The sequence below is a fragment of the Sceloporus undulatus genome, chromosome 5 (assembly GCF_019175285.1).
Source record: "Sceloporus undulatus isolate JIND9_A2432 ecotype Alabama chromosome 5, SceUnd_v1.1, whole genome shotgun sequence".
Taxonomy (NCBI): Eukaryota; Metazoa; Chordata; class Lepidosauria; order Squamata; family Phrynosomatidae; genus Sceloporus; species Sceloporus undulatus.
The window spans coordinates 45,338,598-45,352,572 of NC_056526.1; the positions used below are offsets into that span (position 1 = coordinate 45,338,598).

The following is a 13,975-nucleotide window of genomic DNA, read 5'->3' on the forward strand; positions in this document are numbered from 1 at the left end:
ATATATACTGTGTGAGCCTGGGAATGCAGGAGTGATTTGCAAGTGTATTGTTCTGTGCTGATGGCAGGCCTCAGGCTGGGAGACTAATGCAAAGAGGATTAGTGTCTACTAACTGGCGATCATTATCTGCTGGGACAGCCTCTGACTCTGAGTGGTTTCCCATTTGCATTTGCTGAGTCCTTGTTTTGCTATTCCTCAGGACTGGTAGCCAAATTTTGTTCACTTTAAGGGTTTCTTCTTTCCGGTTGAAATTATCTAGGTGTTTGTGGATTTCAATGGCTTCCCTGTGCTTCCTGACATGGTAGTGGTTGGCATGGCCCAGAATTTCAGTGTTTTCAAACAGTATGTTATGCACAGAATGGTTTGTGGCATGTTCTGCTACTGCTGATTTTTCTGGATGGCCCAGTCTGCAGTGTCTCTCGTGTTCATTGATTCTTGTTTGCACACTGTGTTTGGTGGTCCCTATGTAGACTTGTCCGCAGCTGCATGGTATGTGGTAAACTCCTGCAGCTGTGAGAGGGTCTCTCTGGTCCTTGGCTGAGCAAAGCATTTGCTGGATTTTCTTCGTCAGTTTGTAAACCACTTGCAAGTTATGCTTCCTCACTACTTTGCCTATACTGTCTGTGACTCCTTTGATGTATGGTAAAAACACCTTTCCTTTGGGTGGCTTCTTGTCTTCACTCCTCTGGGTTTTCCTGGGCTGATAACTCTTCCCCTCTAAAGCAACAGAAGAAAAATTATGTTATCATTTTCCTTTAAGGAAAACTTGATAAAAATACTTGGGATTGAAAATAATAATGGTACCACTGTGCCCTGCTTTGGTCAAACATCAACCAAAGTATTGTCTCCATCTCTGGACACTTTAATTTAGGAAGAATACTGGCACATGACCAGAGTAGGGCATGAAACATGGATTGGAGAGAATGAGAATCTGAAAGACCAAAATCTGTGATGAAATATCAAATGGTTTTGTTATTTTTAGCTTGGAGGAGAGACCATTGAGGTGAAATAATATCCATTTCCAAATATCAGAAGACCCATCATATAAATGATAATATAATTTTTCTTCTGTTGCTTTGAGTTAAAGTTGAAATTAGTTCCGGAGAGATCATCCGGAGCCATGGAGCCCGGTGTTATCAGTACACTGATGACACCCAGATCTATCTCTCCATGTCTCTGACTGATACAGTGACTAAGGATGGCATCTCTCCTCTCGACGCCTGCCTGGGGGCAGTAATGGGCTGGATGAGGAAAAACAAACTCAGATTGAATCCAGAAAAAACAGCGGTACTCATGATAGGTTCCCCTAGCCCGGGCAGGGAAATTTGCCATCCTGTCCTTGATGGGATTAAACGTCCCCTAAAGAACAAAGTGCGTAGTTTGGGAGTACTCCTGGATCCATCCCTACATTTATCATCTCAAGTAGATGCGATGGTCAGGAGTGCTTGGTATCAGCTTTGGCTGATATGCCAACTACGTCCCTGTCTGGACCGGGGGGGACCTAGAAAAGGTAGTACATGCACTGGTAACCTCTCGTTTGGATTTCTGCAATGCGCTCTACATGGGGCTACCTTTGTATCAGGTTCGGAAACTTCAATTGATTCAAAATGCAGAAGCCAGGTTAATCACAGGGACAGCGAGGTCCAACCATATAACACCTGTTTTAAAATCTTTACACTGGCTGCCAATTCGTTTCCGGTCCCAGTACAAAGTGTTGGTTATCATCTTTAAAGCCCTAAATGGCTTGGACCCGGGTTACTTGAGGGAACGCCTCTCCCTGCATAATCCTCCCCGCACTCTCAGGACTACAGGAAAACAGTTACTCAATCACCCTAAGGTGAGATTGGCGACTACTCAACAAAGGGCCTTTACGGCAGTAGCGCCTTCTCTGTGGAATGCCTTACCTGAAGGGATCCGCCTTAGTGGAACAGCAGAAGCCTTTAAAAAGGCATTAAAAACCCATCTCTTCCTAAAAGCCTACCCTCCCAATTCCTTCTAAGATTATCTTTCCCCTATTGACTTTGACATATTGATATTCATGATTTTAATATTATTACTGTATGTTTTTAACTATGCTTTTGGATTTAATTTGTTTTAATGTGTATTTTTAATATGTGAATTGTATTGTTTTTACTGATTGTCTTTACTGACACTTGTACACCGCTTTGATCCTGGGAAAAGCGGTTAATAAATAAACAATTTATTATTAATTTATTATATTAAGAATAAACGAGTTGGAAGGGACCACACATAAAGTCTAGACCTCACAGGGGAATGAACTGTTTAACAGTGGGACAGGCCACCATGGGGGGTGGGGGTGTCTGGTAGATTTTCCTTTTTTAGTGTTGCAGTTGTAGATTTATGCAGGTGCTGTGAAACTTGTTTCAACCAAAGCTTGAGGTGTTTCCAACTGAGGCTTTTACTGTGCAAGCACACTGCCTGATAGAAAAATCTAGTTCTCCGTTTGGAGGCCTCCCAAATTTTCCTGTTACTTTCCATCTTCTTGCCACATAAAATCTGTTGAGGAAAAGGGGCGTACTACCACTAGGGACAGAGTGGTAAGAACTTTCTGTCTTCAAGCCCCCTAAACGTATGCGCTAGCACTTAACCTTCTGTATACTGAAAATTCAATCCTATGTAAAATTAGGCACACTTAAATCTACTGATTTCAATGAACCTGGGCATGTCCAATTGTACTAACTGTACCAATGACTGAGTTGCATGAGAAGCCACATACTAAATTCTTCCTCTTTAAAGAGTGCAGTACTAAGATGATAACAACTACAGTACAGTGCAGAATTATCCAAACTAAAACTATATATCAAATAATAGCAAAGAAATATGGCAAGAACTTATATATAAAAATTTAGTTTATTTTTCAGTGTTTAGTACATACTGTATTGGTTTTAATACCCAAAATGTATATGAGTGTGTTTTTAGGGACTGCAACTCTCCAAATAATAATGCATATGCTCTTAAATCAACATTAAATGAAGACAGCTGCCCAGCCTCCTACAGTAATACAGATGCAATGTTTGGCACCCATAAATGTTACTGCTCTTTCATTTGTGAGGAATTTCTGAAGTTCACAAATACCCAAACACAGAGAGATCCTTAAATATATATATGCTGTTCTAACAAAAAATAACCTTTTCAGTTAAAAAGTAGAAATCGGAAACTAATATCCATGCTAACTTAATGCAATGGACAAGAATAGAACCTCCTTTTTGATGGATAGGAAAGCTGCGCGTCAACTGATTGGAAGCTCATATGGACAGGGACACATGAGTCATCAGCTAAGATATGGCTGAGGCAAGGGGCAGCATGACTCACTGACTGGTTAAGACAAAGTTAGGAAATGTGTAGTTTTCCAGATATTGTTGGAATACAGCTTACATATTTCTTCAACATCAGTCAGGAGTTGTTATACAAAAATAACTGGAGTACCACAAATTCTCCCTCCATACACACAGGTTAGGACCATGCCATGCTGATTCCAACAGCTTCGTTTTGCATCTTCCTAAAGTAAAAGCCATGCTAGGATTGAAAGTTAAAATCCTTGAGTACTGTGGGCCACTCAGTAGCTAGAGCCCCATTCTAGTTGCAGCACTGCCTTACTAGCTCATCTACTATTAAGAACATTAAAACCAAGAACCAGAGAGAGGTTTTGGGCACTGCCAACGAAATACACATATTCAGTGAGGTTTCTGATTTTCATTCCCCAGCCTGCACTCTCATACAGCAGGCTCCTATGCAGCTCTAAAAATGTTAGGGAAGATCAACTGTTTCTCATGCTGTGGCATTAGAGCTCATGTTGTAACACAAATCTTATGTAAACGGAGATAAGACAACTTCATGAAACACACATCCATCTTTATCTTGGATACAAGCTTTGCAATCTGTCAGTTGTGAAGACAGTGTGGTTTGGTTATCAGGCAGTTACCAAGGAACTGGTATTCAAACAGCAAGAGCTGTGGGGAAGAAACCCCTGCCTCTATACAGTGGTGCCTCGGGTTACGAAATTAATTCGTTCCGCCGCGGCGTTCGTAACCCGATTTTTTTCGTAACCCGAAAAAGCCATAGGCGCTAGCGCTAAAAGCCGCGATTTCGTGCGAAAAAGCGCCGAAAAGCACCAAAAATTTTTTTCGTAAGCCGGAAAAAAAAACGTAACCCGGAACAGTTTTTTTCCTATGGGATTTTTTCGTATCCCGGGAATTTCGTAAGGCGGTGCTTTCGTATCCCGGGGTACCACTGTATTCTGCTTGTGGCCTTCTTGGAAACAACTGGTTGACCAGTATCTTGGAACACATGAATTTTTGGTCTGATCAAGCAGTTATTTTAAAGTTGTAAACTCTTTGGGCAGACTGAACTACCCTTGTGGTCACATGGATCTAATTTAATGTTGCATCATTACACTCAATAAAACAGTACTCTACCATCTCATCAAGATCTCAGCAAAAGGTGACCCTGGCTTCTCAAAGAAGATACAGAAGCATAATCTCTAGCAGATTCTACCAGGTTAGTATGGCTTTGAGTAAGGCCCTGGTGGTGGACAGAATGTGTGCTATAGGAAGACTTCCTTAGCTAAGTACAAAGAGACTCACTACTAGGAGAGGCACTAACTCATAAATTGATTGTAATAGTTATGTACAGAATTGGTGTAATCTACATTGATGAGGGGGTTGCTTGCATTAAAAAAAAATCACAGATCTCAAAGGTATTTAAAATATCATTACAATAAAAGCTATAAAGTATATGGTTAAACTTAATAGCTTTTAATGTAATGCTATTTTAAATACTTTGGAAATTACAAAGTATTTGCAATTTGAAGAAAATTAGGCATCCTCAAGCAAGTATGATTTTTCACCTTAAAAAATTATTTGTATGCATCTGCCAGATTTAATTTCAGATTCTTCCAGTAAGAATCATAAGGTCTCACTGAAACATCTGTTGGATTATAGAAGAATCAACTTCTCCTTGCTTCAGACTAGCACATAGACTCTCTAGAGTAGCTTTATTCCCAAAACGCTGCCTCCACAAAATAAAGGCACTCACAATCTGTGACTGAATATTGTATAGGTGATTTGCTTTGCAACGATAAATGTCATTTTGTGTCAAGCCCAGAGATAAGGCAATGCACTCCCACTCAGGTCCAAGTCTTCTAGCAAGTTTGTTAATCTGATGATCAGTTGGTAGATTTTTCAAAGTGTGTTGCAAAATTCCAGGTATCTCATCATCTAGAAAAAGATACACATAGATAAATCATTCGGAAAAACTGAAACAACTTTTAGTGCAGTACTGAAAATTCACATAACAAAAGACAAGATAACTTTACAGTAGAACTCAGAATCAATGCTCCTAAACCATATGCTAACAAGATTAATCAGAGAGGGCTTATAAATATATCCCATGAAATATCTATGAGGCAAACCAAATCTGTTTAAGGCTGCACCTTAAGTACCAGGAATGAACAGGGCCCCAAAATTCCTACACTATCAAACATTTTAAAACAGGTACCTGTGTTCATAATGGCCGAGGGTCGGTTGCTTTCAGTCACTTGATGCATGATTCTAGCTATTTCTAGTCTGAACTGATTGAGGACATTCAAAAATTATTCAGCAGCCAAAAAGTGTCCCCCCCCCACCCAAAACAAAACAAAACAAACAAACAAACAAAACCCAGGGATTCTTCTCAAACAAGGTCAGCTCTCTAGAACACTATTTAAAATTGTCTCTAGCATTGTTAACACACAACCTGTTTTATCCCCAACTGAGAAAGTGGTGCGTTCTGTCTAATGATGCAGATAGTTCTGAGCAGCAGTTGGATTTTAACTTTCCAAATACCATACAAACCAATTAGTTTGTTTATTACACCAAAAGTATTACAGAGAAGCCCCAGAAGACCAGTGCCAGCACCAGCACCAGAACAGCAGAGGTGATTGAGGAGGGAGAGGGTCCAGGTGAGAGCGGCTCCTTTAAAACCAGCTTGCTAGCTGCATCCCAAGACAGTCCAGAAGACCAGTGCCAGTAGCACCATGCGCAGCTGTGAGGAGGCGGGGACCAGTGAGAGTGGCACCCCTCAAAGCCGACTCACCGATGAAGCCTCCAAGCCAGCCAGGACACAAGAGCACTCCAGCCTCAGTGCCAGAAACATCATGTGCAGGTGTGAGGAGGCAGAGACTGGTGGGTGCGGCACCCCTCACAGCTGGGTCACTGGTGAAGCCTCCAAGTCAACATGAACTAATATTACAACAGCTGGAGGATATAGTAGTATAAGGTGGTTGTTAGAATCTGATAGTATTGTCTGATAGTATTTGATAATATTTGATAGTTTTCTTAATTGTTAACTATTTTATATTTTATTGTATTGTAATGAGATTTTGCCACTGTGATTGTATTTGGATATTTGATATTGAGTTGAGAGTATATATTAATAGACTTTAATATTATTAATTTAATTGTATTTTGATTAATTTAACTGTAAGTTAAGGTAGGGGGTTGAATTTTAGTTGTATATTTGCTAATGTAATTATTTATGTCATTGTTTATGCATCTTTGTAAACCGCTTTGATCTGTTGGAAAAGCGGTATATAAATAAAATTTATTATTTTATTATATCACCTTGTAGAGCTGAATTTAAATGCCTGCAAATAATCCCCCAATTTAATTTTAAGACTTCAACTATACAGACCTCATTGACATAACTTCTAGTCACTCTCTTCTATCCTTACTATTCACCTCCATTTGCTTATATTAACAATTTGCCTGATGAACTGATCTGAATGTCTCAGTAGTTTGTGTATCTGTAATGTCTGAATGAAAAAATTACCCTAATACAGTGGTTCCCAAACTTTGGTCCTCCAGGTGTTTTGAACTTTAGTTCTCAGAAGCCCCAGCCAGTTTAGTCAACAATCAGAGGACTAATGTTTGGGAACCACTGTCCTAATACAAGCTTGGATATGTCACCACTGGTGACAAATGGGGAGAGATGCTCAGAAGTAAATAAAAGATTCTAAGTGTGTTGTAAAAACTGAAAAAAGATCCAGAACTTGGAAAAGTTACTTTCTTCGGCTACAAATCTTATAATCACCAAGCCAGCACAGCTACTAGCCACCCTGGCTGCGGGATCGCAAGATCAGCAGTCCAAAAAAGTAAGGTTTCCAAGTTCTTCAAACAACTAATTGAAATTTCACTATCCCTCAACTTGAAATTATATCTTACTCTTGAAGCTCAGAATTTCAAAGATTAGTATTAGTATTAGCTTCTTTTCCAATTACAATTCACTTCTGTTGCCTTGGAAACTGCATGAAAAAGGCAGATAAATGTCATTCACTGAGTACTGAATATAACTGTTGGGTCAGAATGTAGGATGGGGCATAGGAGACTAGGCAGCTCTGTACAAAACAGCCTCACTGTGATGCCTCCTTCAAAGCCTCCACCAGGTGCACAACCACCATCAAAGGAACACAGCAGCTGTAACCAAAGTAGCTAGAAATTGTCAAAATAATTTTTAGAAAATATTTTTATGATAGATATAACAAAGGCTGTTTAGCAGATGGTCTGAGCCACTCAGAATAGATTGCTATATGCATATCACAAACAGATCTTTAGAAGGAAAAAGACAGCTGGGGCTCTCTCACACTGCATAATTATTGCTCTTTGATTCCACTTTGATTACCATGGCTGCATCCAATGCAATCCTGGGATTTGTAGTCTGGTGAGGCCCTGGAACAATCTAGCAGAGAATTCTAAATGCCCTATGAACTACCACTTCAAGATTCATAGGATGCTGGCTGGTGCATAAAAGGGAATCATAGTGTTATTGTCTACTGTGATGGGATCCCTGGTTTTAAAACAGCATGAACCCATCTCTGCCTTTGTTAATTGGTTAAACTAAAGAGTGTTTTTTGGGGGGCAAGACTGATTATAGTTTCTTCTTGCTTTCAACAACAAATGTAAAAGCAATGGACAGCTCTGGAGGTGGGCAGTAGGGAGCAATCATGGTTTCCCTGCTCTGAAGTCATGCATCCAAACTAGGAACTCAAGCAAATTTGATTTTTTTTTAACCTACACAAGGAGTAGACAGAGTGAGGCTTTCCAGATGATGCTGAACTCCCAACATAGTTCACATTTGGCTATGGTGGCTACGACTGATAAGAACTGCTGTTCAACTATAACTGGGAGGGTTGTACTTTTGCAGGACATTTTCAAGTGGTATCAAGAAGGTTCAAACTGTTGTTGTTTTGTTACTTATGCAAGGCTTACTCACTTGGTTGTTTCATTTCACATGTCCATATGTGAAACTGGAATAAAATATTTGCTGAACATGTTGAACTGCCCTTTTTTTTTTTTTTTTTAGCATTTTAGGAACCTATCCCTATTTTTTTCCATGTTATTTCTGCCTCTGGCACTGAACTTTATGTTAAAAAATAACGCCCTGATACATATCGGCTTCATTAACTGAGGTATACCAGTAATCTGCCATATATCGACAAAGCAAATAATGCAGGCCATACTTGCAAAAGTACAACCCTCCCAGTTCACCTTGCAAATAAGAGTACTGGACACAGACCCTGGAGTTCAGGATCCCAATGGATGACATTGGCCATGGTGGTTCTGCATCCATGTTGCTCACAAATATTAGGGCACCTTGCCCTACTTGTCTCTACTTTAATATTTAACAATAACTTGCTATCACAGGTAAGAGACTTTAATACCTAATAAGACAATTGTCAGATAAATGTAAAATGGGCATTTGATTTCTCTCTTCTTCTCTCTTTTGTTAGAACAGCATCTTTGTTATGCTCTCACACATACTACTTTTCTACATTCTGACCTCAGTGATAAACTACCAAAAATCAATGGCCCTGCAAGATGGTGGTAGTTGCGTCCAAAACAGTTACCTTTTCATGGTTTGATTAAAACTAAATGCTCCCCATCAGTATTTGTCTCATGCAATCTTGAAGAATTCTTTCAGAGAAAAAACAAAATCAGAGTTGAAGACCTTGCTTAGCAGTTATCATGTTTCCTGAGTAATTAAAATTAAATGTATGCACATGCAATTGATGTGAGATGAAAGTATCAGCAGCAGGAGTTTTGCACTATCCAGCTATGTATGACTAGGAACAGCTTGGCACAGAAGTGGCAATGAATACTTTGTGCATGGTTAAGGACCAGCATATTTAAATCATAAGTGCTTTTTCAATGGGCTGTGTGATTGGAAAGAAAAATGGTATCATTAGGAAAATCTGCAAGGTTAACTCTCTGTTAAAAGAATATTGCCAGGAACAGAGCAGGGAGTGGAAGGGGGGAGATTGTGTGTGGACAACAAATTTAGTTAAGAGGTTTTCTGCTTGTATGGCAAAAAGTTCTTACACCTGTCTCTGGGCATTTACTTCAAGCTTCTTGCTTGCAATCAAGACAGTATTTCTATAAACAAGACATAGAGGTGAAAAAGCAGGCAGTTGAGGAAGCTAAGCACATGCTGAAGCTGCTATTTTCTAATGGAATACACTGGGAACGTCTCCAGTGATTCCTAAAAGGCCATATGTTCCTCGAAGCACTGCCACCATAGCAACTGCTCACCACTTGCTTTGTTTCCAGGAAAGCGCTCATCTGTGCTGTTTTCTTTGTGCCTTTTTATTAGATGGTAAACTCTGCTAGACAGGAATTCCACTCTTTTCCTCTAACATCACTGCTATTACTGCTTTTATAACTCTGTACTGTAACCACCTCTTTCAAGTCATGGGAGTCAGGCAAGCTAACTAAAGATAATCCATTGAAATGTTTTTGCCAGCTGCATTTCCTCATTCCAGCAGAAAAGGACAAAGGCACAAGAACAAATCATTTAGAAAAATGTTGCAGGAATGTATGCTAGCACTCAAGATGGGCAAATGTATAAAATATATTTTTGTAGTTAGAAATACACATCTGATGACACTGTGTGTGAGAAAAAGATATATTGCAATATATACCTAGAGCAGTAAACTGAGATTGTATATAAATTCATTAATATTATAAGGGCCTCAAAGAGAGCAAATCAGATTGTTCCAATCCTTGTCTTGTCTTGCTCCAATCCCTTATCAAACAGAAATGATGATGACGGTGGTGGTGATGATGATAAAATAATGTAAATTTAAAGTTATGAGTTAAAATTTAAAACTTGAGTTAAAAGTGTAATCATGTATATTTCCTGTAGTTTACAACAACACAACTCTATGGTCACTTATGCATTTGTTCTACAAATGAAGAGGCACTACTTCATATGAATATAACACGCTGAGAATCTGGCAAGTGGACTCCATGTAAGCAATGTAAGATTCTGAGTTTTCTTATTCCACAACAACATAACATTAAAATCATCCACGGCATTCAGTGATAAATCTGTTTTGGACATGAAATAACTGCACATAAGACTTTTAAAGAAAAAGGATTGAAAACCATTATTCCTTCACACTATATGGTATTTTAAAATTTCAACATATTGAAAACAAATGGATTAGGAATTATAATAAAGACCAGCATTACATTTGAAATCATCCACATTGGAAGCTATATTTAAAGAATGTGTATTTGACACTCTCCAAGCCAGTCTTATTAGAAATGAAGAAAGATCACAAACAGAAGAAAGACATAAGATTAATGCTAGGTGCAGCTGATAACACTAACAAAGGCACAAAGCTGGAATTGGTTTAAACAGTCTGATAAAGATCATTGGATTCTTACTGGAACTTGTCTCCAATTTGTTTTCCAAGGTCCCCTTGGAAACGGATGTTGGCTTCATTGATCCATTACATGCAAAGTGGGACATGTTTCTCTATTCAGAGTTCTGTACAATTTGTGAATTTCACAACAGCATAACAGAACACACAAAATCAAAGAAACATAATTCTATACTTCAGGTAGCTTCTAAAAGAGCAGGAATTGTACATTTAATAGGAATTGTTTACTACTAATTTCACTAGATTTTTCATCCAGAAACAGATATTAAATTTAATTTAACTGATAGCAATGTACCTGTCAGAGAGGACATTGGGAACAAAACTGTATATGAGAAGATAGAGCTGTGAACAGGAGGAGGATGTGCATACCTTGATCACATTCCATTTGGATTGTTTTAACACATTCTATGTGGGTCTGAATTTGAGAACTGTTCAGAAAGTTCAATGGATTTAGAATGCTCCAGCTAGGCTGCTGTCTGGAGCTGGAAACAGGGATTATATTTTAAAGATGAGCCTACATTAACAAATTAAATTAAAAGCCATTCAGAAACAGTTATGAAGGGACTATCCTAACACAGGATAATACGAAAGAATGGGACAGCCACAGAAAAGGCCTTCTTGCTCATACTGACCAACACAATAAATATTACTGGTGATGATGGCACATGTAAAATGGACTTCTGTGGCCATTCCTAAACCTCAGGTAGATTTATAGGAATGCAGCCAAGTCACAACATGGCTGGTCTCAAGCCACTTAAGACTTGAAAATGATCAGCCCTTTGAACTGTGCCCAGAATACACTGCCAACCCAAATGCTTTTTGGTACCCACAGATTTCATTGTTAATCTCATTCCTTTCTCTTCCATATAAAACCTGTCAAATATTATTAACTGGACGGTTTCAAAACAACAGTAACTGCTCTGACTTGAGGGCTCACAGTGGGATTCTCCTTACAGCTACTTCTAGAGAAGAAAATATATATAGACAGAATAATTTCAACAAATGAGGTCATGAACTTTGAATTTCTGCCACAATGGTTCATTCTTTCAATAATACAATCATTATCATTTCCTAGAAACTGTTACATAACACAGTTAATCTGACAGATTACAGTGAACGGTTATATTTAGTTCTTATTACCAAAACCAAAAAAGTATACTTCATTACTGACAGACAGCACAAATAAGAGCATGAAAGCTTTGATGGATGAGACAGTCCAGTTCAGAATTCTAATTTCATTGGTGATAAGACCAAGGTCCCTGTAAAGCTGACCAGGAGGACACAACTGAAGTAACTTGCCCTTGTAGTTTGTTCCCACAATTTTGCAAACTGATGTCACATTGTGAAGTCGAAGGCTTTCATGGCCGGCATCCATAGTTTTTTGTGGGTTTTTCGGGCTATGTGGCCATGTTCTAGAAGAGTTTCTTCCTGACGTTTCGCCAGCATCTGTGGCTGGCATCTTCACTCCTGCCTTTCCAGGTCACACAATATATATATCAAGTCCTTTCTAGACAAGCATTCTCTGAAGATGCCAGCCACAGATGCTGGCGAAACGTCAGGAAGAAACTCTTCTAGAACATGGCCACATAGCCCAAAAAACCCACAAAAAAACTATGATGTCACATTGTTCCCCAAGGGCCGTTGCTCCCTAGGCACTGGCTAAGAGTGAGGTATAATGAGATCTGGATTGGCACCAAGGATCAGTATTGCTTGGTGCTTCTTGGGGCCCATGTCACAGCAGAGACACACAGCTGGTCTAACTCAGGGGTAGACAGTTTTAGAAAGCCCAGAGCCAATTTCTGAATTCCAGAATGATCCATGGGCTGTACCCAAAAGAGAAATTTTAAAATCTGGTCTACTTATGGTTTATTTGTATGCTTAATTTTATTATTTATTGCATATTTCACAATTTCAACTGTAATAAAGGAGAAGTAAAAATATAATTTAAAACAATAAAATACCAAATAAACCACATTGGTGTGTCAAAGTTATCCCAATCAAAAACTGGCAGATCAATATAGTATAATTAGAGGTAATCAACTCAGCTTTACATATAACAAGACATTACTTCCCAAAACCTGTCTGTGAGCAAATTTTTATTTGCTGTTACTGATAAAATCAAAGAAAGGAAGCCAGTATTGAAAAATGAAAAAGCTCCAAGTTATTGCATGACAATTTATCCATTCAGATTATATTACAGTATTCCTGATTCAATCTTTAAATCACTTTAAAGATTACAAAGTCTGCTATTGGAAACTGCACAAGAAATAGCAATAGGAAAACAAGTATTTATGTTGCAGAATCATATTTTTTAAAAAGCAAACTGCTAATAATAATTCTAGACAAAATTTGATTTCTGTCTCTCTGTGCCCCCTTCTTCCTTTCCTTTCCTTTCCTTCCTCCTTACATCTACATTTTTGGTTCTGGAAGGACTTACAAATGCAAAACCACCACTTCTAGAAGTATCCAGGACTAGAAAAAACACTCTTGACTCCTCCCACTATTTTTCTGAAAGCAGGGGGACAGGGGGAGGAATTGCAAATAGTAAAAGCAGCCTTATGGACCAAACTTCTCCCCCCCCCCCGGACTAGTGATTCTGCTCCTCACAAGAACGTAAGAAAAGCCAGGATGAATCAGATTGAAGGCCTATCTAACTTGGCAGTCTTTTCCCATAGTGGCCAACCAGTTGCCTATGGAAGGTTTGCTAGCAGGACATGAATGCAATTGCTCCAACCGTCTCATGTTCCTAGCAACTGATACCCAAAGACATACTGCCTCCAATTATGTAGCTGATATACAGCCATCCTAACTATATCACCCCCCTTTGCTGTGAATTGGACATCTTCCCCTAGACAGAGGGGTTTTGGAATCCTTGTGTGCATCATGGTCAAATGTTAACAGAGTTAACTTGTATTAGTGATTTTGCTGGATACTTTTTGCATTCACTTTGCAGTTTGAGGCTGGGGAAAGATATGAAGCCTGCAAATGGACTGGGGAAGTATATTTTCTTTGTTATTAGCATTCTTGCACAGTTCTCATTGCTACTAAGAGAGCAGGATAGATGGGTCATGCTCATGTACTTCAGTTTTCTTTATTTGCTCGTACACTATTTAACGCTTGGGAGGCCATCTTATATTGGCCTTTCCTTGGAGAGGGTGCACACCAGTCCATATAAACAGGAATAGGGAATAATTTAAGTAGAATTAGTTTTGGGGCCCCATTCTACTATTGGCTATGAAGGGACATGGGGCCACC

The 13,975-nt window shown here is 39.0% G+C and overlaps 1 protein-coding gene across 1 annotated transcript in view; it reads right to left on the reverse strand.

The window, feature by feature from the left end:
* Positions 1 to 4,619: 4,619 nt before the first annotated feature.
* Positions 4,620 to 13,975, reverse strand: part of CRADD (CASP2 and RIPK1 domain containing adaptor with death domain) — a 42,241-nt gene continuing 32,885 nt past the window's right edge. The window contains exon 3 of the mRNA XM_042470684.1: positions 4,620 to 5,237. Within this exon, the coding sequence (XP_042326618.1) occupies positions 4,936 to 5,237 (302 nt within the window). The 3' untranslated portion in view covers positions 4,620 to 4,935. The remainder of the gene's footprint in view (positions 5,238 to 13,975) is intronic.